The sequence below is a fragment of the Acipenser ruthenus genome, chromosome 3 (genome assembly GCF_902713425.1).
Source record: "Acipenser ruthenus chromosome 3, fAciRut3.2 maternal haplotype, whole genome shotgun sequence".
Taxonomy (NCBI): domain Eukaryota; kingdom Metazoa; phylum Chordata; class Actinopteri; order Acipenseriformes; family Acipenseridae; genus Acipenser; species Acipenser ruthenus.
The window spans coordinates 98,389,261-98,413,646 of record NC_081191.1 but is presented as its reverse complement, the minus strand read 5'-3'; the positions used below and the strand labels follow the sequence as shown (position 1 = coordinate 98,413,646).

Below are 24,386 nucleotides of genomic sequence, written 5' to 3'. Positions count from 1 at the left end.
AACAAATAATAATCATTGCGTTAATGATTTAGTTGCGTTGTACAAGTCTTTCTAGTAAAGTAATGACTGATAAATATCTCAAACGATTTGTTGTCTTGAGCCACGTGCTGATGCCAGAACGCAGAACAAAAGAAGTATGTTCGAAAACAAAGACCACACATTGATTCAGTACATGACTTATGAAAGAAAAAAATATAATAACTCATAATCACTTCACGAGGGTACAACAGCAAATAGTTACTTGATTTTTAATCCTCATGTGCAAGTTCAATAGGAAGTTCATTAGTTTGTGTTTTTCAATTTGCAAAATGATCATTTCTTACTCTAATCCTCACCGCTCTTCAGTCCTGAATTGTGTGGATGTTTTATGATGTGGACTGGTCTGGTGCACTGAGGATCACACTGAAACCACCAAACTCTTTCCACTTGTTATGATCATAACTGTATTGAAGCCCAGGCCTCCAGTGGTGTATGACTGATGCATACTACAACACCTAGTCCTCTTCACTACAGTCGTTCTTCTGGATTTCACATTGCAGTGTCTTTCAGAAGTGACACACAGTATACAGTAGGTGACATGTTCCTTCAGGCAAGGTCTTTAACCCAATGTGGACACCCCTCTCTTAAAACGTTTAAATAAAAAAAAGAACTTCAAAAAAGCAGCTTCTTAACAAAACATTTATTTCAGTGATATCTTTGGAATGCAGTAGTCATGGTTCAGAGTAAATAATAACAACAGCTACATGTGAGTTCTCGAGGCTGTCCCATGTGTAAGATACAAACATTAGATAAAGTTAAGGCCTTGCTGTTCTTCTCTACAACAGCAACTTACAGAAGCAGTATTGAAAATAAAGTTTTGGTAAAAAAATCTGCACAAAAGTTTTATGACAGTACAAAACACGAAGCAATAATGTACTAGTTAAATGGAAACATGTCACTATAGGAAATTTGTATACCTTTTTTTTCAATAATGAAAACATCTTATTTATTTTACATTTCAAAATTATGTCACATAATCTGAAACCATGTAAAAAGAAAATTTTGTAACACTGTTTTTACAAATCAATAACCTTATAAACACATAAACTTCTTAAATATATTTATCAGTGCAAGATTGTTTTTTTTTTATCTAAAGCTACAGTATCCTTTGTGTTTTTCTACATTTCACATGAGCGAAACATTTAATAAAAAAGATTAGCCAGCTGTATCGCAGTATACTGTATCTTCTCAACAGAAAATAAAACATGAAACATGTGTAAAGCTGTGCTTCACAGTTCAAAACCTTACTTATTTCTATTACCCTCACAGCTATGAATGTCCTATTATGAGAGCTAGTTTGAAACCAGTTTTGCAGTCCTATGCCTTTCCTGCTAAAAAAAAAATGCGTTTACTAATGTCTTTTGCTGCTAAAGTTTTAATGTGGTCATATTTTTAAATCATACATGTCTGTTTTCCCCAAGCAAAGCACCCACACATTTCTCACCATTTTTACCACTGAAAATACAACCAAATGCATGAGCTTCTATTTAACAATGGCACCCATCTGACACACAAGGGCTCCGTGTGACCTGTGTGGTTACATCCTGTAACATGCACTGCACACTTACTTAACTGAAGTGCCTTTACATTGTGTTATCCTGCTGAATGTCATGGAAATGCATATCCCTTTTTTTAGCCTTTAGCGTGCCTTTCTTCACTATGATCATTCAGAATGATTTTAAACTTGAAGCTGGTCTGGATCATGTGGGCAAGCTGTGGTTGAGACTATCCTTCATGTAAAACATGAAACCAAAGCCTGATCTGCTAGGCATTGTGATTTGTAGATTGGATCCATCGTACTTGTTGGGAAAGAGTGAAGGTACTGCTATTGCTCTGCTTTGTCTCTACCCAATTCCTCCAAAGATGCTTCACTTATATTCCCTGTATGGGGTAAAGGCGTTGCTGTGAAAGAGGATGCATGCTTCAAAGGCTTCAGGGAAGTGATATACGTCTGCACGCCTTTAATAACATGGCTGCAAGAAACCAGCCTTGGACTACACCAATCAGAGATGCACAGCATCCCCTCCCTGTCCCCCACCTTATCTAGACCGCTAATCACATTACAGCAGATTGTCAGCAAAGCACTTGTCTGGTTGTATTTCCCACTATACACACAAAACCAAAGAAAGGGATACTGCAGCTTTTTTTTAAAAAGGGCAATAAAATATATTAAACTTATATACAATACGTGTGTCATGTCACAACCTTAGGGGAAGCAGTCGCTTTTGTTCTGACTCAACCACACGACTCTTATTTATTTTGCCAGCAAATTGGTTTTAATTGAAAAGGGATGTAAAACTCCAAAATAAACTACAGAAACCAACAAACATGTAATAAAGGCCCTGCAGGAACCATACATCAGTCAGACACTTGTCAAAGTCAGTGACCTGGGGATGTACTGTACATTACTGTACTGTATGTCCCTCAGAAGGGCAATACTACATATTTGTCAGGATGGTTCATTTTGGTATTTTACATTTTTTAATTAAAAAAAAATATATATAAAATAAAACATCTCCTTCAAGAAAATGATAAATACTTGTAACATTGTCTTAATTGGTTTCAACACCAGCATATGATTATTAAAAATGAAAATGAAAAAATGAATAATAATACAAATAATAATAATAATAATATTAATAATAATCTGGCTGTACATCTTTCAATTCTATACACAGTGTCCCTGTTTTGTAGGATTCTTTCACTGCAGCTCCTGAGAAAAGCTTGGCTCAGTCACAGTCCCTACAATCCTCTTTCTTCTTGAAAGATAAAAGCAGTTCCCATCCGCCTTATTTCAATCCTGGGGCTCATTTGTGAAAATGTCTTCTCTCATGCCTCTGAATATGAATTCTGTGAGTTGAGTTTGTCTTTTTTGAGTTTGACTCCATCTACAAGTTCAAAATTATAGTTTTCCAAAGCTGACAAGTTCCTTTCTGCCATTCCACCATGGGAACAGGCACAGTAAAGGACGACTCCGCAGATGGCCCCGAGAAAGACCCCTAGAGCGCTCATGGCGATGATAGTAATGAGAATGGGGTCCAGGGTTTTCAGCATGTTCCCTTGGATCTCTTCATTTTCACTGCTGTTGTCAGGATACTCATACTCTGGTGTAAGGTCTAAAATGAAAATAGGAGAAAAAAAATCTTAATGACAATGAAAAATACAGTTTGTCTCCTGGGAGTTTTCAAACTTCTGCTCTCAATCCACAATGGTTACCAAGCTACTACTGTGTTTACAGTATGGTGAATTTTTCACAATATCTACAATAATAATAATAATAATAATAATAATAATAATAATAATAATAATAATAATAATACAGTTTTAAAATACCATGTGACCTGACTGAGTGTAATGCAGCAATATACCAGAGTTTTTTGTCACTGAGTCTATATGTGAATTTTGGATGCCATCTTGTTTATTATTATTATTTGTTTATTTAGCAGACGCCTTTATCCAAGGCGACTTACAAAGACTAGGGTGTGTGAACTATGCATCAGCTGCAGAGTCACTTACAACTACGTTTCACCCGAAAGACAGAGCACAAGGAGGTTAAGTGACTTGCTCAGGGTCACACAATGAGTCAGTGGCTGAGGTGGAATTTGAACGGGGGACCTCCTGGTTACAAGCCCTTTTTCTTTAACCACTGGACCACACAGCCTCCTATTAGTTTGCAGCTATTTCTGGTAGATATCTCCCTTATAAAAGTTTCCCACAGTAAAAGCATGGTAAAGCATAGGCAAGCATTGTAAAGAACAGTGTGGTATGGTAAAGCACATTGATAAACATGACAAACCAGGGTTAACTATAGTAAACGCATAGTACTGTATAACCATAGGAAAGGCATGGGGAAAATGCAAAAAGTGGTGAACTTTTCTAAGGAATCAAACACAATAATGTCGGTGGATTTATTACATTCAATCTTGAGTACATTCGCCCCACACTGCAGTAAGGAGCACTACATTTAGAAGCTAACCCGTTTCTTACAGCAGCTCAGCAGTGCTGCTTATAGGACTGCTCTAAGTCTGGAGCTCTCTGGCATGACTGTCCCCTGTGGTGCTGTGTGTGTAACAGAAACATTTTTAAACGTCAATTACAATACTGTTGGGAGTAGTAAATAGTATTTTATTTGTATTTTTATGATATCATATTGCTTCAGTTGTGCTGTGTACACTCGATTCTTTTGTCCAAGCTGCCAAGGGACCCACTTTACTGTAAATCCAATGTTGTGTATAGAGGGGGTGGGGGTGGTACAGAAATGCCATAAATTGAAACTTAAGCAATTTTAAAAATTAAAAAGAAAAAATAAATAGCTTTTTAAAGACAGAATGTACAAACTGCAGAAGGCATTATTATTATTATTATTATTATTATTATTATTATTATTATTATTATTATTATTATTATTATTAATTTCACCACTCAAATACTGCAAATAATGGAATGGAATATCGTACCGATATCATCAATGGAGGTTACAGCGTCTGGGTATTCTGTTGGAATTTCTGGATCTAAAACAGAAACCATTACAAATTGTCAAGTAGGGAAATATTTCAACAACAGTAATACAATAAATAACTTGCAGTCAAACAGACTACGTCTTCACTCTGTATGAATAACTGATATGAATATAAATAAACACAATCAATGTGAAAACAGATTTTCTTTGCACCTTCACGTTTTTTTTAATAAACTGGGGTATTAAAAAAAAGCCTTTTCTGGTAAAGAGGGAATACCCAACCAATCAACTCTTTGAATGTAATGTAATTGAGCCTCTGCTGCATGCCATCGACTTACCCCTGCAATCTCCCATGTGCATGTCATCCAATATGTTCACATCATCCAGCGCAATGTCTCCCCAGCTGCTGTTTTCAATTACTGCTTCCATCACAACCTGTTCAAATATCACTGTTAGTTATTATTACCAAAAAAAAGAGAAAACATCTACAGATTGTACCAGAGTAAAATACAGCATCTACATGAAAGGGTTTACTGATTTAAAAGGCTTTTGCACTTTCATATCTATGTATAGTTTGTGGTTCCTGGTAAAGGGACAGGAATTTTGTGGTCTTTTCTTAATTCTTATATCATATTGCATACCCCTTTTCTAGTAATCTCACATTGCTAAATAAGCCACCCTTTAAAAAAATACAAAAAAACAAAAATAAAACTGCTGCCTACATGTAACGGGCAGTGTTGTGTGATACACTGTTGTTACTGAGTCTGTCCTCTCCCCTGTCGTTGGGTTGAGATGAGGTTAAAAGCTCTAAAACCATGAATGCAAAAGAGCCTAGCTTCACAGTTCAAAACCTTACTTATTTCTATTACCCTCACAGCTATGAATGTCCTATTATGAGAGCTAGTTTGAAACCAGTTTTGCAGTCCTATGCCTTTCCTGCTAAAAAAAAATGTGTTTACTAATGTCTTTTGCTGCTAAAGTTTTAATGTGGTCATATTTTTAAATCATACATGTCTGTTTTCCCCAAGCAAAGCACCCACACATTTCTCACCATTTTTACCACTGAAAATACAACCAAATGCATTAGCTTCTATTTAACAATGGAACCCATCTGACACACAAGGGCTCCGTGTGACCTGTGTGGTTACATCCTGTAACATGCACTGCACACTTACTTAACTGAAGTGCCTTTACATTGTGTTATCCTGCTGAATGTCATGGAAATGCATATCCCTTTTTTAGCCTTTAGCGTGCCTTTCTTCACTGTGATCGTTCTGAATGATTTTAAACTTGAAGCTGGTCTGGATCATGTGGGCATTCTGAGGTCGAGACTATCCTTCATGTAAAACATGAAACCAAAGCCTGATCTGCTTGGCATTGTGATTTGTAGATTGGATCCATCGTACTTGTTGGGAAAGAACGAGGGTACTGCTATTGCCCTGCTTTGTCTACCCAATTCCTCCAAAGATGCTTCACTTTTATTCCCCGTATGGGATGAAGGCGTTGCTGTGAAAGAGGATGCATGCTTCAAAGGCTTCAGGGAAGTGATATACATCTGCATGCCTTTAATAACATGGCTGCAAGAAACCAGCCTTGGACTACACCAATCAGAGATGCACAGCATCCCCTCCCCGTCCCCCACCTTATCTAGACCGCTAATCACATTACAGCAGATTGTCAGCAAAGCACTTGTCTGGTTGTATTTCCCACTATACACACAAAACCAAAGAAAGGGATACTGCAGCTTTTTTTTAAAAAGGGCAATAAAATATATTAAACTTATATACAATACGTGCGTCGTGTCAAAACCTTAGGGGAAGCAGTCGCTTTTGTTCTGACTCAACCACATGACTCTTATTTATTTTGCCAGCAAATTGGTTTTAATTGAAAAGGGATGTAAAACTCCAAAATAAACCACAGAAACCAACAAACATGTAATAAAGGCCCTGCAGGAACCATACATCAGTCAGACATTTGTCAAAGTCAGTGACCTGGGGATGTACTGTACATTACTGTACTGTATGTCCCTCAGAAGGACAATACTACATATTTGTCAGGATGGTTTATTGTCCGCTGTTGGTGGGTTGAGATGAGGTTAAAAGCTCTAAAACCATGAACGCAAACGAGCCTAGCTCTTTTACATTGTGGTTTAGACGCTCACGTCTGGTGCGCGGGGTCGCTGGTTCATGCCCAGCCTCCGCCCTGTTACACACACACACATCATGTTATGGTAATCTTGTACGCTTCTTCCACTTGGACGGTACCTGGTAAGTGTGTGGGCTCTGAGGAATCACAAGCCGGCCCTCTCGCCAGCGGCTGCCCTGATGCCCGCTGACGGTCCACAGAATGATTTCCACCGGGCCTTCTGCGGTTTGCTTCCTCTGTTTGATCCTCAGGCGGCCGATGTGAGAGCCGAACATGTGATACCAGAAGGACATGCAGAGATCGGAGCTCTGGGGAAGCACGGTGGGGCTCAGCAGCCGTGCCACTTCATTCTCTGGCTTCCCATTCGCCAGAGTGGAGACGAAGCTACCGCCGTCTGCATTTCAAACATGAGCCAGATGTTACAACATAGTAATAATAATTCATATTAATACATCCCCATATATACAAACCTGGTATATAAAGAGTAACTATCCGTCTACAACAGGGTTGGCCAAAGTTGGCCTTTCCAGTCCTGGTCTTTGTGCCGACCCTGTTCTAAATTGTTTATTTGAAGCAATGAAACCTCCATCCAGACCCATTGTACTTGTTAAACCTGGAGTGGAATGGCCCTTCAGGACTGGGATTGCACACCCCTGGTCTACAATCTTTATTTCACTTTAAAATAAGTTTTGCTGTTGGAATGAGGAGCTCAGGCTCAAGCTTGCTTTAGACTTCATATAAAACCTGTGGGAGTCCTGGTGTCTCTCACCTCCTGTATGGTCCTGATTTGGCCCAGTGTTGCTGGTTGGTTTCCCGCTTGACTGCAGCCTCCACTCCCCTTCCTGCTGCCAGCCGCACATAGTCTGGTCTGCACCCCAGCCAAAGTCACAGTTGAACCAATGCATGTTCGTGTCTAAGGGGGGAAGATAGAGGCACAGTCAGTTAACGTGAACTGTTAAGACTGCTTCAGAATGGTTGGGAAAATCACCCCACCCCATATTGAGAACAATTAAAAAAGAACTGCACTATTTCCACTGCTTAAAATCAATACAGTCATTTTTATCATCCACTGCTATTTGTCTGCTGCTAGAGTCCAGTTACTATTGACAGTAAACCTGATTTGATATTATTAGATCAACTTTTGAGGGAGAGTGATTGGTCCATTAAGAAAATAGGATATGAAAAATAAAAATAAAAGATTGAAGACAAATAGAGTACTTTTGAATTCAATAACATACAGAAAAGCAGGCAGGTCCCTTGTATTGAAAAAGACTAGGTAGAAGCTGAATTTAAGATATGGAAAGATACAAGTGGAAAACACAATTAGACTGTCCAATATGCTATCCATGGCTGACTGAACTACAGAACTGCTGAAGCCATTAATGCTGTAGAACTGAGACTTGAACACAAGATGGCAGCAAAAAGCTTTCAAAAGCTTAAATTAAAAGAAGTCTGACTGCAACAGCAAACAAAGACAAAAAAAAAAAATGTTCACAAGAAAAGGGGTGGGCAGGAGCAGAAATTAAATTCCTTACAGAGCTAAAACCCGTAACACATTAATTCATTAATCTGTGTAAACAAATAAACCCCTAAATCCTAATTGGAGATGGCTAATTAAACAAGGTTATTGCTAAAACTGAGAGAATGCTATAACATGTTCAGAGCTCAGTATTCTAAGAAAACCATAAAAAGGGGGTCATTTTTAATGAGGGGAGCTGTACACTTTAAAGCAGGATGTGTTCATGTAATGGGCACACATTCCACAGAGCTGGTTCCCTGGAGACTCCTATATGGCAGCCATTGCATGCTTCACAAAAACAGGAATTGACTAAGCAGCTTTATTTGCTATTGAAGCAATAAAAGCACAGGGCCCTGCCTCGGCCCGCTCTGGTATCTCGCACGACACAGTTGTGCTTTCTTGCCCTGTGCTGACAGCAAATCATTTTCTTTCTTGTTTTAATTTATCAGTCATTCGCACTTCCAACAGTATGGAACCTATTAAAAAGCTCATATGAGATAAAACGTTGCTGGAGAAATATTGGCAATCTGTTCTTTACCGTCTTATGTTTTTTTTTTAATCTCTCTTTGATGCATTAAATGAATGGTGGCTTCTCTTGTTTTTAGGTATGATGTATTTAATAGATATAATATGAACAAAATAGGAACAGAAATGTATAGCAGAGGGGTAAAAAAAGATAATTACTAGATTCAATTTCACACCTTGCACAGTACATCAAAGATATAGTGTCGATTATTATTTTGTATTAAACGTTATTATACTGGGTAAGTTTTTTTTTTTTTTTTTCAGGATCTCATTTTGGAATTCATCTTGCATTTATTCATTCAAACCCAGTGTCAGAATGACTGGGCAAATCGCACTGTTCCAAATCAGGCTGTGTTTCCAATCCAGCTGCTTGAACATCTTTCTCACCTGGAAGTGATGAGGTATCCCCATCTGTCGGCTCATCTGTGATCTGCACAGCTCCACCACCTAGCCAAAGAATAGGAACTGGGTTAGATATCTACTGGACAACTAACATAGGCATGGTTACCAACAAAAGTTACTGTATGTTTAACAAAGCTTTTAGCTCCAGCATCAAATATGTCCTACTAAAACTAAAAGGGCTTAGTTGGTTTCCGGTCGTCCTTTTTATTCTTACACAAAATGTTCCACATTCCACATTATTTAAGGGATAAGCTGTAAATAAAGTAGCATTCAATGGAAACTAAACAAAAAAGCTAGATACCCCTTATAAAAATTGACCATGGTATTTTAGCATGGTATTTTTTCATGCTTTCCCCATGATTGTAATATGCATCTACCATTGTTTACCCTGGTTTGTATAGTAACATGCTTACCATACCTCGCTATTCTTGACAAGGCTTACCTATGCTTTACCATGCTTTCACTATGTTTTATTATACTTTGCTATGCTTTTTCTATGGGAAACTTTTATAAGGGGTGTCCATTGATGCAAAAGTTAGCGAGTGATGAAAACTCCAGTGTTTGGGCAGTACTGCTGCACCACTGAAAGGTTGAATGGCGTGAAAGAAACTGGCATGGGTGGAAAGCTGGCAATGGAATGAGGGTGGTGTTAGCACCTGGCAAGTCGTAGTCATCACCTGTGCCACTGTGACAGTTTGCCTGGTCGTCATCACACTCATCTATAAGGCTTATCACCGTGGTGCTGGGAACTGAAGTGGGAGCTGGGAAAAACAAACACACAGCTTCAGACACATATCACCCTACAGTCGAGCACCACCAACGAGTTACACACATTGCATTCGGTATGAGATCGCTTTCATTCAGAACAAAGCAAGTTATCTTTTAGTGCAGAGTATGAAACAAGTGCATGTTTGTGGTGAGTTATTGGAAATACAATGTACAGCACATATTTATATGGTGAAGCTAACAGTAATGTAACTAAAACTCCCTGTGAAACGTATCATACCGAGATAAGCTATAGTGAAATACCTGTGGTCCTAGGCCATATTCATAAACATAAGTGGACAAGTGTTTTATGAAGCACATGGACAATACATTTTAAAATGGCCATCATAGTATAGAAATTCTTAATGGAAATGTACTCCACTCAGCCTTTGCTCATTTGTTCATTTCATAGGTGGAAAGGACAGCAAAACACTGCACATTGATCAGGCAAGGAGTCAGAGCCAAGGCATATGACTGCCACACTACTGCACTGGATTTCCATGGAATGAGTTTGTTTGAATATTGCTGCTGTCCGAGCTGCGTTAACAGACACAAGCCTGGCAGCAAAACTGATATAGTTCCAGCAGTGTGACTTCAGCTCTATTCATCCATTACATGACTTTTTCAGAAAAACACTATTTTTATTTTGCTAACTATTTAATTTAATTAGAAATATCCTTAACATGAAAGAATAATAGTGCATCGAATAAAAAGCCTGATACTGTACACTGGGGAAGCTGACGTCATAAACTACAACACTGAATTGTGAAAGCATGGAAGAACCCAATCGTGTAGTCATGTGTAACTTCCATCTTCATGAGGGCAACTGGTAGGCGATATATTGTTTACTTAGTGTAGAACTGAGAATTCTAGACATTCTCATTGATTGATCTCTATTATGTTAAAAAACACATGACCTAACTGGGGAATACTAGGGACCTGAGGTTACCACCCATTAGTTCTACCAAAATATAAAAAAATAGCGTGTGTGTGGGATAATTCTCACGACACAATGAAGATTTAGTACATAACCTTTATACACACACACATATATATATATATATATATATATATATATTCAGTCATTATTTCAGTGACTAAATAATTGCCATTTCAGCACTAAGGAAATAAGTAGGCCTGATGGAAAATGAAATACCTTCAATCTCGCAACCAAGGAGCTCTATTCTCAGCCCCAGCCCCGAGGATGCAGCCCGTTCTGGGTAAACCCGGATGAACCTTGTCAACAGTGGCTCAAACGTTCTCAGCTCGGGGGTGTCGTAGTTGCTATTACCTTCAAATGTCTGTGGAACATCGGTGGAAGGAAGAAAGGAAAGACATATTGGCGAGAATACTAGCAGTGACAGATGCTAATAGTTTTACAGTGCAGAGGGCTCCTGGGGTTGAAAGTGGGTTAAGATAATCCATATTGTTTCGAAATGGCTTCTTTCTTCATTTAAAATAGATTAAAGCACACTCAAACAGGTGTAGCATGACTAGATGAATGGTGGTTACTGACATTGGATTGGCATTCGTCAGTATAGAGTTTCAAACGGCATTCCTGGTAACGAAACCTAGTACGCAATGCACAAAGTGACCGAGCCGAAATGCTTTGAACGCAACTTCTGAAAATATCACTTGTGAAGCATTATCAAAGGATACCCTCGGCGGCAAATTTGCACCACACATCATTATCTAACTGATATAAGCAGAATTAATGCAAGAAACTCAGGAATCTGTTCCCACATCGCTTTGAAGACTGTTTAAAGGGCCTTATGAAAGAGGACACAGGAAACAAGACAATGGAAATTTGGATTTCATTTGTTCATAAATCACATATTAAGACATCTGGAAGAGATTTTGTATTCTTGTACCCGTCCCTTGTAACCAGGCACAGAGTTTAAGCAGTATTTCTTGGGAAGTATGCTCCACACTCAAAGCATAGCACTGCTGACAGATACATCTGAGGCCTGCATTGATGTTGCATGTTTCTTTCAACTCCTATAACGATTCTCAAAGCTTAAAAGTGAAATTTGACTTTCAGGTCACAGAAGCTTCATAGAAGGAATACGAAACATGATTTGTAATCAGAACAAATGAATAGGGACATGTCAATTGAAGAGGGGAGGGTTAAAGGATTTCGCCTCCATAAGTACAAGTAATATATTACCTACTTGTAATATATATATTACTATGTACATTATTGTAATAGGTTTGTGCCAGTACTTGGAAGCACACAGTATATAATGTATGATAATGGCAGAAAACTCTTAAAAGCTTTCAATTCATAATTATTGTATGTCTACAATATGTCTACAGAATGCTGTCCACATGGGGTAGCGGTTCAGTGCTTCTAGAGTCAGAGGTTTAGCTCTTAAAACTTTTAAATAGATACAGTACCCAAGAATACAAGCATCACTTGCATGGTATGACAATAACTAGGTCCACATTTGAAGGTATTCCATATAAACACATGACCCCTAGGCAGTTAAGAAATAAAGAAATGATTGGGTGACTAGATTATCCTTACTCACCTTGGGTTTATTTCCATTGGCATCTAAGATCATCTTCCAGTCTGAGCCATTGTTGCTGTAGCCGATCTTGAACTTCCTCATGAAGACCTTGTTCTCCCTGTGCCTGCCTCCCTGGATGATGAGCCCTCGCACCAGCTTCTCCTTGGCCAGGTCCACCTGCAGCCACTCCTTGGTGTATGGCAGAGCCTGCGGCTGCAGCACCCAGCCAGACCGGCTGGTCAGGAGACGGGCGTTCTCAGGGACCCAGTTCCGGTCAAGAAAGTTGGAGGCTGTGATCTGGCCGTCTGTGATGAGACCCGACAACATTCCCAGCATTCCAGAGCAGGGGTACTCTAAAAGAGAGGTAAGAGGGTTTGATTACGATTTTGCTCATACTGTATGCAGTAATCAGGGATTAACACCACATGAAGGTACTGTTGGACATTTTAAAAAGACCAAACACATCAATATTTCTAAACCGGCATCTTAACCACTGTGCAAAAAGAGTCAGGCCCCTTTTGCAGAGGTAGTTTACAGCACTGATATTTCTTGTCTCACCCATAGGAGTCAGCAAATAAAACAACAAAAACAATCTCTAAGGCTTCTAGTAATGCTGTGTGCAAATCATGTCAGGGTACTTCAGCACAACACAAGAGCCAACACATGATGATTTAATGATTTTATAATTGGGGATTTGCAGAGAGCTGTTACTCAAGGCCAAGGTGGTAGGTGGATCCAGATTCTTTTTTCATAATCCTTGTTCCAAGGTTCTGAATTCTAGTTGCTCTGACCTGCTCAGAATCAATTGCTTATAAATAATCCACTTTGGATGTCTAAATTAGCCCCAGTATCATAAAAAAGCACAAGGTAAACTAGCAGGCCTACAACTGCCAAGTCACACTATTTTGCGCTCATAGTTACTCATAGTTATTTGGTGAGACGATGGGTTTTTGGGAAACGGTTTGGTATGAAAATCTGTAAAAGTGCCTGTTTTGATTCTTTACCATCATGAAGCTGTATACTACTTTTCAGCTCAATCCACCAAGCTTCAGAAGATACAAACATCTAAACAAGGAAGCATATAAAACGCTACGTGCTGTGTGCAGGCAGCCTGTGAACACAATAACATGTACTGTATGATAACATCATTCAGATCGAGGTGTTGCAGTTTGTTTAAGCATGATTAAATAGAAATCCATTCTCAGACACCATAATGAACAACCAGATAAGCATTGAAGAATAGCTTGAAGTTTTCATTTGCGTGTGGGTAATGTTTAAATATTTTTCTAACTATGAAATTAATTGAACCCAGGGGCTCTAACCTATCCCTTGTGATTGCTATAGAAGTCTCTGTCACAAGCTTTAAAAAGGAAGGAACTTTCTGGAGGAAACCACCAATAAAAAAGCTGCAGAGGTAGAAATGAAGATTAAAACCACTACTACTGTAGCAAGTACCTCTACATGAAGCTTATTGCATCGAAAGACTGGAGGAAATCAGAGGGTCAGATGAAAAAACAGCTCAACTGAGAGCATCAAGACCAAATCATCAAGACCGCATCAAAAAAACAAGCTGTACTCAACGAAAGAGATGGAATTTTCTCAGCTAGACTAACCATGTTAGTTGTTCCCATGAGGTCTTCTTCAGGGAGTTTTCTTTTGATTGTTACCCGCTAATTGAATCTCAGTGCTTTTGAATGAGCTTTACCTTTATTCGTGCTGAACCAGTAACATCACAATTTCTCCAACAACAACAAAAAAAATGCATCAGAAAACATGACCTACAACAACTTGCATACAAGTTCCTTCAAAATGAAAAACTTAAATGACCCCAGTTTCTACTTTGTCTATTCTGCTGTCCTACATACAGTATGTCTTAACAATGAATCACTGTGGAGGTTTCCTTATGTTAAGCACACATCTCTAGGCTTCTTTGTGCCTCATATCAGGCCAGCTTACATCACACACTTTAACTCTCCAGTACGAAAAATGATGGTCCCTCCTGCCAGCTACCGCTCCAGGCTATGCAACTCCCATCGACATGCTAACCACTGCTGGCTTGGAACCACAAGGAAAAGCTAAGCGCAAACCAGAATAATAGACCACAACAGACAACCTGTGGTGTTTCATCATGACAGAGTATGGATGGGCAGGTTGGTTTGATGGTCAACCAACATCAGAAATGTAAGATTACCTTTCAACAGTTGGGCCCGATAATTATAGAAGAAAGTACAGCTTTCATATGCAACTGACAGCAGCAGGCTGTTATACTGTCATGTATTTTGCATCCTAACACCATACATATGCAATAGGATTTAGTTCATTTATATTTTATAATTCAGTTCAAAGCAGAGGTATGTGAAAATGCAGTTGGATTAACTTGCACTGACCAGAGATTTTACAGCCGTACACCTCGAAACGCAGCGCTATCCCGTTCTCCCACATTGTTGGCCGAATGCGGATGAAGCGAGTCAGGATGGGTTTTGGAAGAGGAGTCTTGACAACATCTACATGATTTGTGTTCCCCTGGAAAATCTGTATTTAAAACAAAGGTGATGAATTATATATGATGTTTTTTTAAAGGGTATATATGAAGAAAACCACAGAGACATGAGTCTCTTATCCAGCTTTGTCCTAGCAACATAAAACTCAAATTTCATATGTAGGCCACTGTTCTCAATAGAGATAAGAATTCATATCTCAAAATTTTCAGCTTTATAGTATATTTGTATTAACAATTTGCCTTCAGTATGTTTTATGAAGTCTATAACAATTGTTAAATTATTTGTTCCTCTGAAGACAGTTCCTTTATATTTCATGGACACCCCTTATAAAGGTTTCCAATAATAAAATCATAGCAAAGTGTAATAAAACACAGTGAAAACATGGTAAAGCATAGAAAATAACGTGAAAGCATATTAATAAACATGGCAAACCAAGGTAAATGATGGTTAATGCATAGCATAAGCATGGGAAACGCATGAAATAACTGCACAAATAAAGTGGTCAACTTTTACAAGGGATCATAAAAAAAGTATGAATTAATTAAACAGAGCACAAATGATTTGAATGTACATTCACGTATACAGTACGGTACAATCTGTGCACTGTAAACAGCTCCTCAACCTTTGTATAAATTATAGGATTTTCTTTTTTGAGGTTAGGTTCTAGCTCAAGAAAGAATCAATAATTAAATTGTTCAGACTGCAGAAGGTAAAAAAACTAAAAACAAAAAAAAACCTGACAATACTGAAACAAAAATAATTACAGGTTTATAGAATTAGCGTGCTTTAGCAGGTCTGGGGTGGGCTGGCTCAGTATGGGGAAGAGATTCCATTTTGGTACCTGATGTTAAAATACAGGGCCTGGATACAGTAAAGCTAACTAGGGAACAGCTTACATAAATGTGCCTGAAAAGGATTGAAAATGGTCTTATAGTGATTTCTTTTAAATGAGGATCCAGAAAAAGCAAACTACAAGTTAACACTGTAACAATTAGGATGCTGTTTTATTTTTCACAATTAGGATGCTGTTTTATTTCAGTGTTGCTGTAACTAAAACTGACACCTAAAAAGGAAGACAATACTACAGCAACTAGTTTGTTATATATTTTAACAAAAACCTGAAGCCATGCTACTTATGCCTGAAGATTTCCTGCCGTTTATTGATTACTGAGACACTGTTAAATGGGGAAAGTCCATTTATGTTGTTTCCCTCGACAGACCCAGTAATGTCTCTGTATTATCGCCACAGCTAACAGCATTACCAAGACAAACCCAATTATCCCCCTACCTTCTGCTTAGAGCCTTCCTTCAGAGTAATCCAGTCATCCCCATTGGAGCTCACATCCACTTTGTAGCTTTTCACGTAGTAAACTTTTGACGTTACTTTTGAGATAGCTCCTTGAGTTCCAATGGCAGAGACAAAGCGCAGAAACCCCAGGTCCACCTGAGCGAATAAAATGGAAATCAAACAAGTTATTAGGAGACTATATGAGATCCCTCTGATTCTCTACCTGGAAATGAACTGATAGGACACAGTCAATAAAAAAAACAGAAGATGATTACAATGTTGGTGTGTAAATGGGCCATTGGGGAACCACATCTAAACTGTGAGTGGGTAATCTGGGAGAGTTCTTTTGAAGCATGCTTTATTTACATTATTATTATTTATTTCTTAGCAGACGCCCTTCTCCAGGGCGACTTACAATTGTTACAAGATATCACATTATACATTATTTCACATTATACAGATATCACATTATTTTTACATACAATTACCCATTTACACAGTTGGGTTTTTACTGGAGCAATCTAGGTAAAGTACCTTGCTCAAGGGTACAACAGCAGTGTCCCCCACTGGGGATTGAACCCACAACCCTCTGGTCAAGAGTCCGGAGCCCTAACCACTACTCCACACTGCTGCCATCGAAAAATAATGCACTCTCCATTACAATACACTAAATTATAATTAAAGCTGTTTTGCCTTGTAGTCACTATAGCAATAATGTGCAGTGATGCAAGTAAACAAAGGTCACTAAACAAGCAGCATTATGAATTTAAAATATGCTTCTTTTGTGGATTTAGGACTGGGGGCAGAATCTCGGCTGGCAACTTCACTTCTATAAATACAGAAGATTAAGTTGGAGGGCAGATGTGAAATGTGCACCTGGTTTCAGTACCTTTCCGGTACAAACTCCCACCTAACTTGATAAATGCAGGTCAAGGCAGATGAAATAATCAAATGTCCAAGACTGTGGAATTGATGATTTAAAGATAGCGTAGAGGAGGATGCTTTGAAGAGGAAAGTATTTGCTGTTAATTAGTAGAACAGTAAAAAATTAATTCCTGCAATGCTTTCAATAGAGGTGAATTTGACATTGCACCCGGTTGCTAATGTAATATTTCACAGATTTCACTTCATTTTCTGACACGCTTAATTTGTTTAACTCTGTGCAGAGCTGTGCTCACAGCACTTAGTGAACTTTTAGCATAGCCCAATAACACAATTCATCAAACAGTTCCCGCTGTCAGAGGCCTTAAACCCGCAAGTATTTCTGTTTGAAAGCATTGTGCTTTACTGCTGTTTGCATTGCAAGATAGAAATGTATAGCAATATATTTTTCCATAGGAATTTTCATATGGCTTCTTGCCTTCGTCTTCTTTTTAGTTCTGTTTCCACATGTTCATGTGTGCTGTGTATCATTTTTAATACACAGTTCCGTGAATCCTTCTCGGTCTCTCCTGAACAAGAAAACGGTCATGACAAGAATGACTGAGCACGAAAAAAAAATAGTCTTTATATTTCTTTGGGTAATGTGAACCCTTATAAGCCTGTTGTGAGTATTAAAGGCAGGCCAGCAAGGAAACTTAATGAGAGCATTCCAATTACACAATCTGATATCTACATTTGAGTCAAAAAAAGTGAAAGTCTAGCTTCACAACAGATTTTACTTTACAATTAAGAGAGTCCCAGGAGATTTTTTTGTATCTTATTTTGAACAACTGTAGCAATAACAGAGTTTCCTGTCTTTAAATAAACACACATGAAAAGAAACAGCACAGCTTTCAGCATTTCTGCCACAAGTCTTGAATCCCTTGAACATAAACTACATATTGCTAGATTTTGGCAGACCTACTGTATATTTCTCAAAGATATTAAAGTATCATAAATATATATTATTTTTCTTTTTATTTCCCTATTTCCCATTTTATATCACTTTGGTATAATATATGGACTCATTTATATTTACAGCACTCGTTCATCGTAACACAATGTAATGCAAGAAACTAAAAACTAAAAATGGTCCTGGTTTTGTTACAGGAGCAGTTGCATAAACTTTGAAAATGTCTTTCAGTTCCTTTTCGATTTACTGTATCCAGTTTTCAATTGCTACATTAGCCTACTGTACCTTTGGGAGATAACCCATTGAGCTTGATTCTGAAAGCTATTTTCTCCAAAAGGTCATTGGCACAATTTTGTTTCTGAATGGAAAAAAAAACACCGAAGTTTAAAACAAATAAGAAACAACTTAATTGTTGATTGAAGCCCTAAATCAAAAGTCTTGAATTAAAAGAAAAATTGTGCTACTGACACATTGGAGTAAGCAGCTTTGAGCATGTAGCTCATTGTCCTTCACAGAGAAGATGGTTGGTGAACGAACCAAGATGGAATAGACATAGACATATCCCATCTCACATCGTTTTTTGTCAGAATCAGGGCAATGAAAAAGGGGGCACAAAGGGGAAATAATAGAGGCCGTGATTCGAGCTCTTCCACAGGAGGTGATTAAATATTTGAAAATGTTGTTTCCTTTTTTAAGGTTGTGAGTCTATCCAGTATAAACATCTCCATTTTTTGTATTTTTTTAAGACTCAAACTGTGTTTTCTTTGTCTCAGGGCACCTTTGGGTCTGTCATGCAGAGGGATTTGAAAACACACACAGCTGTAGGGAACTATGCAAACCATTCCTCTCAGCCCTGATAGAAACCATTAATATGAATGGCAATTTAACCATGTTTGTCTCTCAACAGTGACTTAATTTTGACATTGAGGAGAAAAAACCTGGTTAAGAAATCCCATTGAATTCTGAGTGCTTATTGAAAAGGGAGTCTCTCTATCAGCTGCATATTGACAAGGAGATGCTAAAAGGGGAGTCTTGGTTTGATGGGAAGTGTCAGGAGGATTCTGTGTGATTCTTTAATTACTTTAATGAGTACTCTGTGGTTTGAAAGGCATGTCATCTATCACCAACTGCTAAGTAAATATGTTTTCTTCAATTTTGCCATTTCCTTCTTTTTACATAAAGCACACAGCTTAAGGGGCAATTGCATATCAATTTACCCAATTTACATAATGAAGCAGAACCAATCATTTAAATATCTGTCTAATTTGCCAAGGTAATGTTTCTTTTATAGTTAATAGCATGCTGGATTGTGTCATATCCATGACTATTTTTGAAAATAAACAAACAGCTGTATCAAATATGTTTTTATTCTGGCAGATCTTTCATTTTCCATTTCATTTTTCATTTTTATATAGAAGTGTTTTTAAAAAAGTTATTTCACAAAATGCAAAAAAACAAAAAAATGACTTATGTGATGCACATTGGATCTTGTTGGTGAAGCTTGATAATAGCTTCCCTGGATTGTGTTCCTAATTATTGACTACACTGCGTCAATCAGTTCTGTCAGCGGGTAATGTGTGTACATGAATCAGCTCCATGGGCAGAGGCTGTCAGCACCTGTGACAAGACGCTTGATGACCCTCAAGACTTTGCTCTGTTCATTTATTACACTCGATTGTATGAGGTCTTGGCAGACTGAAGTGAAACATCTTGTTAACATGAAGGGAGTCACAGAAGGTACAAAATAATATTAAACCACCCAAAAACCTTTCAAATAAAAATGAAAAGAAACCCGATTAAGTGGATGTCCAATAAACATCAAAGTTACAGAAGTGTATCATGTTACTAGACGATTTCCCTTTCACTCGTTTAGTTATCTACATTGTATAAAAAAGAAAGCTCAACTCAAGCCCATTCTATGTGTTCTTTGGATTTGTTGATTGTTCCCTCCCAGCTGTAAGATCAGTTTGAGTTATAGTCATTGTATTGGTAAGAAAAGTAAAAAAAAAAACCTTCCTGTGTGGGCTATAGGAATTTGGAATTGGTACCCAAGGGACCTAAATGAAATGTTCTGTAGATTTTACATAAACAAAAACTCTGATATACGACTATATACGAAATTAAAATACCATCTGGTTCTGGTTAACTATGGAAATGCTGACATAAAAGACAAATTCAAAATAGGTCTATTGAAGTAAAGACAATGGGAGGAACATATTGGTTTAGATGCGTCTTACAAACCTATGAATGAAACAGCTTTTTTTAGTACAGACTAGTTAAGCAATTCTATCTAACAGGTTTAACGAAAAAAACAAGGTTCATTATAATAATTATCATTTCTTTTTTTTAACACTCTCTCAATTCTTAAAGACACTGAGAAACACTTCTGGTCAAAACGTTTGTCATTGAATTTAATAAGTTTTCTTTTGTAATTCTCAACTTCCCAACTCTTGCAGAGAAGCGATATTTCTCACAGTATCCCGGATGCTGGGCAACTTGATAGGGCAAGGTAAATCCAATTGTGTTGAACCTTAATGTTATTTGCATTGAAAATAGCTAGAATTGCTTTTATTATATTATTATGTATTATGATACCCCCGTCGTCTTGGGTAATGAGCAGGGGTTGTCTTAAAAGCGTCTTAAAAAAATATATATTTTTCTTATTATAGGAATTCAGTATTGACAATAACAGTTGTCATGTACTGTATATATAAAAAAGGTTCACATCATTTGATGAAAACCTACAGTACTACATTATGTGGTGTTGCAGTATTAGTTTGTGTTAGTGCGAAAGGGTGACTAGTTCCCTCTGTCTCGTACTGCAGTGGTGTGGAGACAGTGGCAATTCATGTGATTAAGCACAGCAGACTGTAAGCATCAGGAGATGGGTTAACTGACCTCCAGCTGACAAATTAGGGACTGTCTTGACACAGAAGTGGCAAGACTGGGACACCCATTCCAGGTGGCAGGTTCTAGTTTGTGAAGTAAGGTGTTTTAGCACTGACTTCTACAAGCGCTGTAGGTTAAAATAATAGACAAGCTCTGCATCTGGAGAGTCTCTATCAAAGGAAGCAGCCCCTTTGAAAATCTTTTTGTTTTGTTTTGAGTTGGCAAACAACAAACGCGCATATCTGCGCATAAATCAATCTCTTGTATTGTGTGCTAACCTGGCAGTCTCGACAGCTACCATATTACAACAAGCCTTTCTCTCTAAAAATGTTTTAAAGTAAAATACTCATGAATAGCTAAATTGTTTCTTTCACTGTAAGGCACAAGAATGATCCTGAAGGAGCTTTGTTTATTTTTTTTTAGCATGGCAGGATTAACATATCTTACAGGCTGCGATACACGTGATCTGCATATACAATGTAAAGCTTGATTCCAGCATTGTAAACTGTTATGACCGTTTGGCCAAGCAGCTGCTTTTATAATAATTCAGTCAGAGTATAATTCCAACTTCTTAATTCAGGCAGCTTTTTTATATCCTGCTTTTTTTATTTGCTTGTTCACATTGGAAAAGTACCTAAAGCGCATTGGCTGAGTCAGCTTTCTGCTGTTCCAGGGCACACTCTTACAAGACAAGAACTTTAATTGCTATTCCAGATTTTAATTACTTATCTCGTGGGCCATGGGGTCCATGGGCTGAAAATAGCTTTCACAGTTTACTAGCACCAGTCACCAGTAACAATAGAAAGCGGACACTGTTGCATTTAAGCATCCAGATCTAATTGAAAACACATTTGTGCTTCCTGCAAAAACAGGATATCGTAACACTAATTATTTCAGTTCCTGACATTAGTTATGTGTTTTTTCCTAACTTCCAGAGAAAGGGTTAAGAAAACGGACTTTTTCCTTACATATTGTATACGTTGGGGGAAGTCCATAATTAGAAACTTGCTTATATCGGCTAGACTAAATTGTATGGAAATTACCATGATATGCCAAAGACTGACAGCTAGAAAAACAGCGAGCAAATCAAGCGGGAATTTAACCAGCCATGGGAATGTCAGACCGGCTCCATCGACAATATTTACCAACCTTAACCTGCCATTTATCTTTATGTCAGAACAATGAGCGTGTTCTCATGGGCTGATTGGCTTCAGGACTTGAACCTAAAGACAGTACAGTAAAAATCTTTCTTAAACCTTTAACCTACTGTACTGGCCTAGATAAGACTTTCAAGACAAGATTAAGCTTGCATTGGTCACATTATCACTGTTTCCCTCTAATGCTTAACACAGTTTTGATTATAAAATGCCTTATGAAATCTGTATTCTTAAAGTAATAGCTAGTTGGAGAAGCACCAATCTATTGGTAGATTGCAATTTTAATTCTCAATGACTACCAATATACTTATTTAAACTGGACAAAGTCCCCACACGTGGCTTGATTCAATGCATGTTACTGGGCAAATCATAAGCAATACCGCTGCTCCTTAAGGAATCATTTATCATCTCAATGTGCAAAAAATGTAAAGAAAATAAAAATACATATTTCATGTCATGGGTGTGATTTGTGTTGGCTGTCTCAGATTATAATTTTATTTTAAGATTGCTTCTTGCTGCATTCCAAAAGCCAACCAGTTAACGCCTAAAAAAATATATACCACAGAACACAAGAGTCTAGTTTTAAAAATACTTTTCTATTTCGAACAGCAGACTGGGTTGTGTGAGGCGATCATCCCTGTGTCCTTGATTCTGATTATACGGAGACTGAGCTCCATCCATCCTCCTTTCATTTCCCTGACAGTACACTAAGTATTCATTCAGAGCACCTGTTCATATCTCTGTGTTGGACTGCGCTGAACACGTTCTGGCAGAGTGTTTGCCTATTTGTAGTCACTGCATTTTCTAAAACATGCTTGCTCTGGAAAGTAAATTGAAAAATGAAAAAAGTACAGTGTTGATGTATTTCTGGTACAAAACAGACATTGTTTTGGGTGCTTATAAAAATGTGGTGTTCAGACACCCCACAAAAGCCCTCAAAGTCCCCTTGTATCTCTCTGATTCCAACACCCTTCAGTCAAGTGCCTCTCTTAATGTTGTAACAGCCAGTTTCATTTGAACCTTTTTGAATGGCTTGAAGGGCGAGTGAATGAATCAGTCTCAAAAACAATAATAATAACAGGCGCCTATTCATGGTGCATCATCTAACGATGAGAGAAACGCTCTGCCTTACGCCTTCATCAGTGACTGAATGTTTACGAGCGAGACCAGATTTCCTCCAGCAACAAACAGGGTGGATCGGTTGTCGATTTCTGTAACTGTGTCTTCGGATGACAGAATAAAGGCGTGGCAAGAAAACATCTGCTGTTCTGTGGTAATCTGAACAATACTGGGACTTACAAGACACTGTCTCTTGAGTACAGATGTCAGACTGGACTCTGTATAAGTACCAGTAATATCAACACAGGGGTGCATGAGAAAAACAGGAAAGCTGCATAAACAAAGAAATCAGAAAAAGACACGTACTGTATACACAAGGAAATCAACACTACTGGCCAGGCAATTTAACAATGCCATCGATTGATATATATATATACTGCACATTAAATTAAAAATGAATATATTCATAACTAAATTCAACATGCTAGCTAAACTCCCGCAGCACATGTTTTGATGTTAACTATCTCTTGAGCTACAGTATGTAGAGTATGTTGCACTTATATTTCTGCATTTTAATTATATTATATTAAAATCCACAAGAAATTGGTTTTAAATGCAACATAACAAATCTCCTTAATGAACTGACAGTTGTAATTAATAATATCAATTGGTTTGGCGCAAAATGTGTTGCTTGATAATCATCCAGTTAATGGATTCCTTAAATTATATAAATATGATCGATTTGTTAATAAAGTAGAAGATAATGACCCTCTGTATTCTGGTCATATCAAAGCTATCTTCAGTGGGAGTTTGAAACTAGAACTTCCTCTGCATAATATACTTAATTAAGTTGGAATTACCAATTTTGCTCTTCTAATGATGTTCAAATTAATTAAACTCCTTCAAGATTCATGACTACGGAACAGCAGAACATATTTAAACTATATATTAAACACCAGCAGCAGGAATATTTTTATTTCACTGGAAACAGATGTGCATTTTTCAACTTTGGCATTGGATTGGGTTGGGGGATTTCACTGTCTGGTAGTTTATTGCTTTGTTGTTTAGATCATACAGAACGTAATGCTAACAATGTTCCCATAAAAAGATAGATTGGATCAAAAAAAGCTGTCATATTTTAATTGCAAATGCCTTTTTTTTGGGGGGGGGGGGATTCTCCTCTTATATTTCATCTTACTAAATTATTGAAAAAGATTATCTCAATGCATCCTAATAGGAAACAAGGCAAAACATATCGACTCAGAAAGGGAATGTAACTATCAACTCTTTTTCC

At 37.8% G+C, this 24,386-nt stretch overlaps 1 protein-coding gene across 4 annotated transcripts in view; it reads right to left on the bottom strand.

Annotated features, from left to right (window-relative positions):
- Positions 1-664: 664 nt before the first annotated feature.
- Positions 665-24,386, bottom strand: part of LOC117394430 (neuropilin-1a) — a 46,888-nt gene continuing 23,166 nt past the window's right edge. For 3 of the 4 annotated variants that reach the window (XM_033992697.3, XM_059019487.1, XM_033992699.3), the window contains 11 exons: positions 16,154-16,309; positions 14,752-14,896; positions 12,386-12,717; positions 11,011-11,155; positions 9,746-9,850; positions 9,075-9,134; positions 7,413-7,556; positions 6,763-7,037; positions 4,837-4,933; positions 4,497-4,550; positions 665-3,155 (listed from right to left, as the gene is read on the bottom strand). In XM_033992697.3, coding sequence (XP_033848588.3) covers positions 2,869-3,155; positions 4,497-4,550; positions 4,837-4,933; positions 6,763-7,037; positions 7,413-7,556; positions 9,075-9,134; positions 9,746-9,850; positions 11,011-11,155; positions 12,386-12,717; positions 14,752-14,896; positions 16,154-16,309 — 1,800 coding nt within the window. In that variant the 3' untranslated portion in view covers positions 665-2,868. The remainder of the gene's footprint in view (positions 3,156-4,496; positions 4,551-4,836; positions 4,934-6,762; positions 7,038-7,412; positions 7,557-9,074; positions 9,135-9,745; positions 9,851-11,010; positions 11,156-12,385; positions 12,718-14,751; positions 14,897-16,153; positions 16,310-24,386) is intronic. The other variant, XM_059019493.1, reaches the window with a different exon arrangement.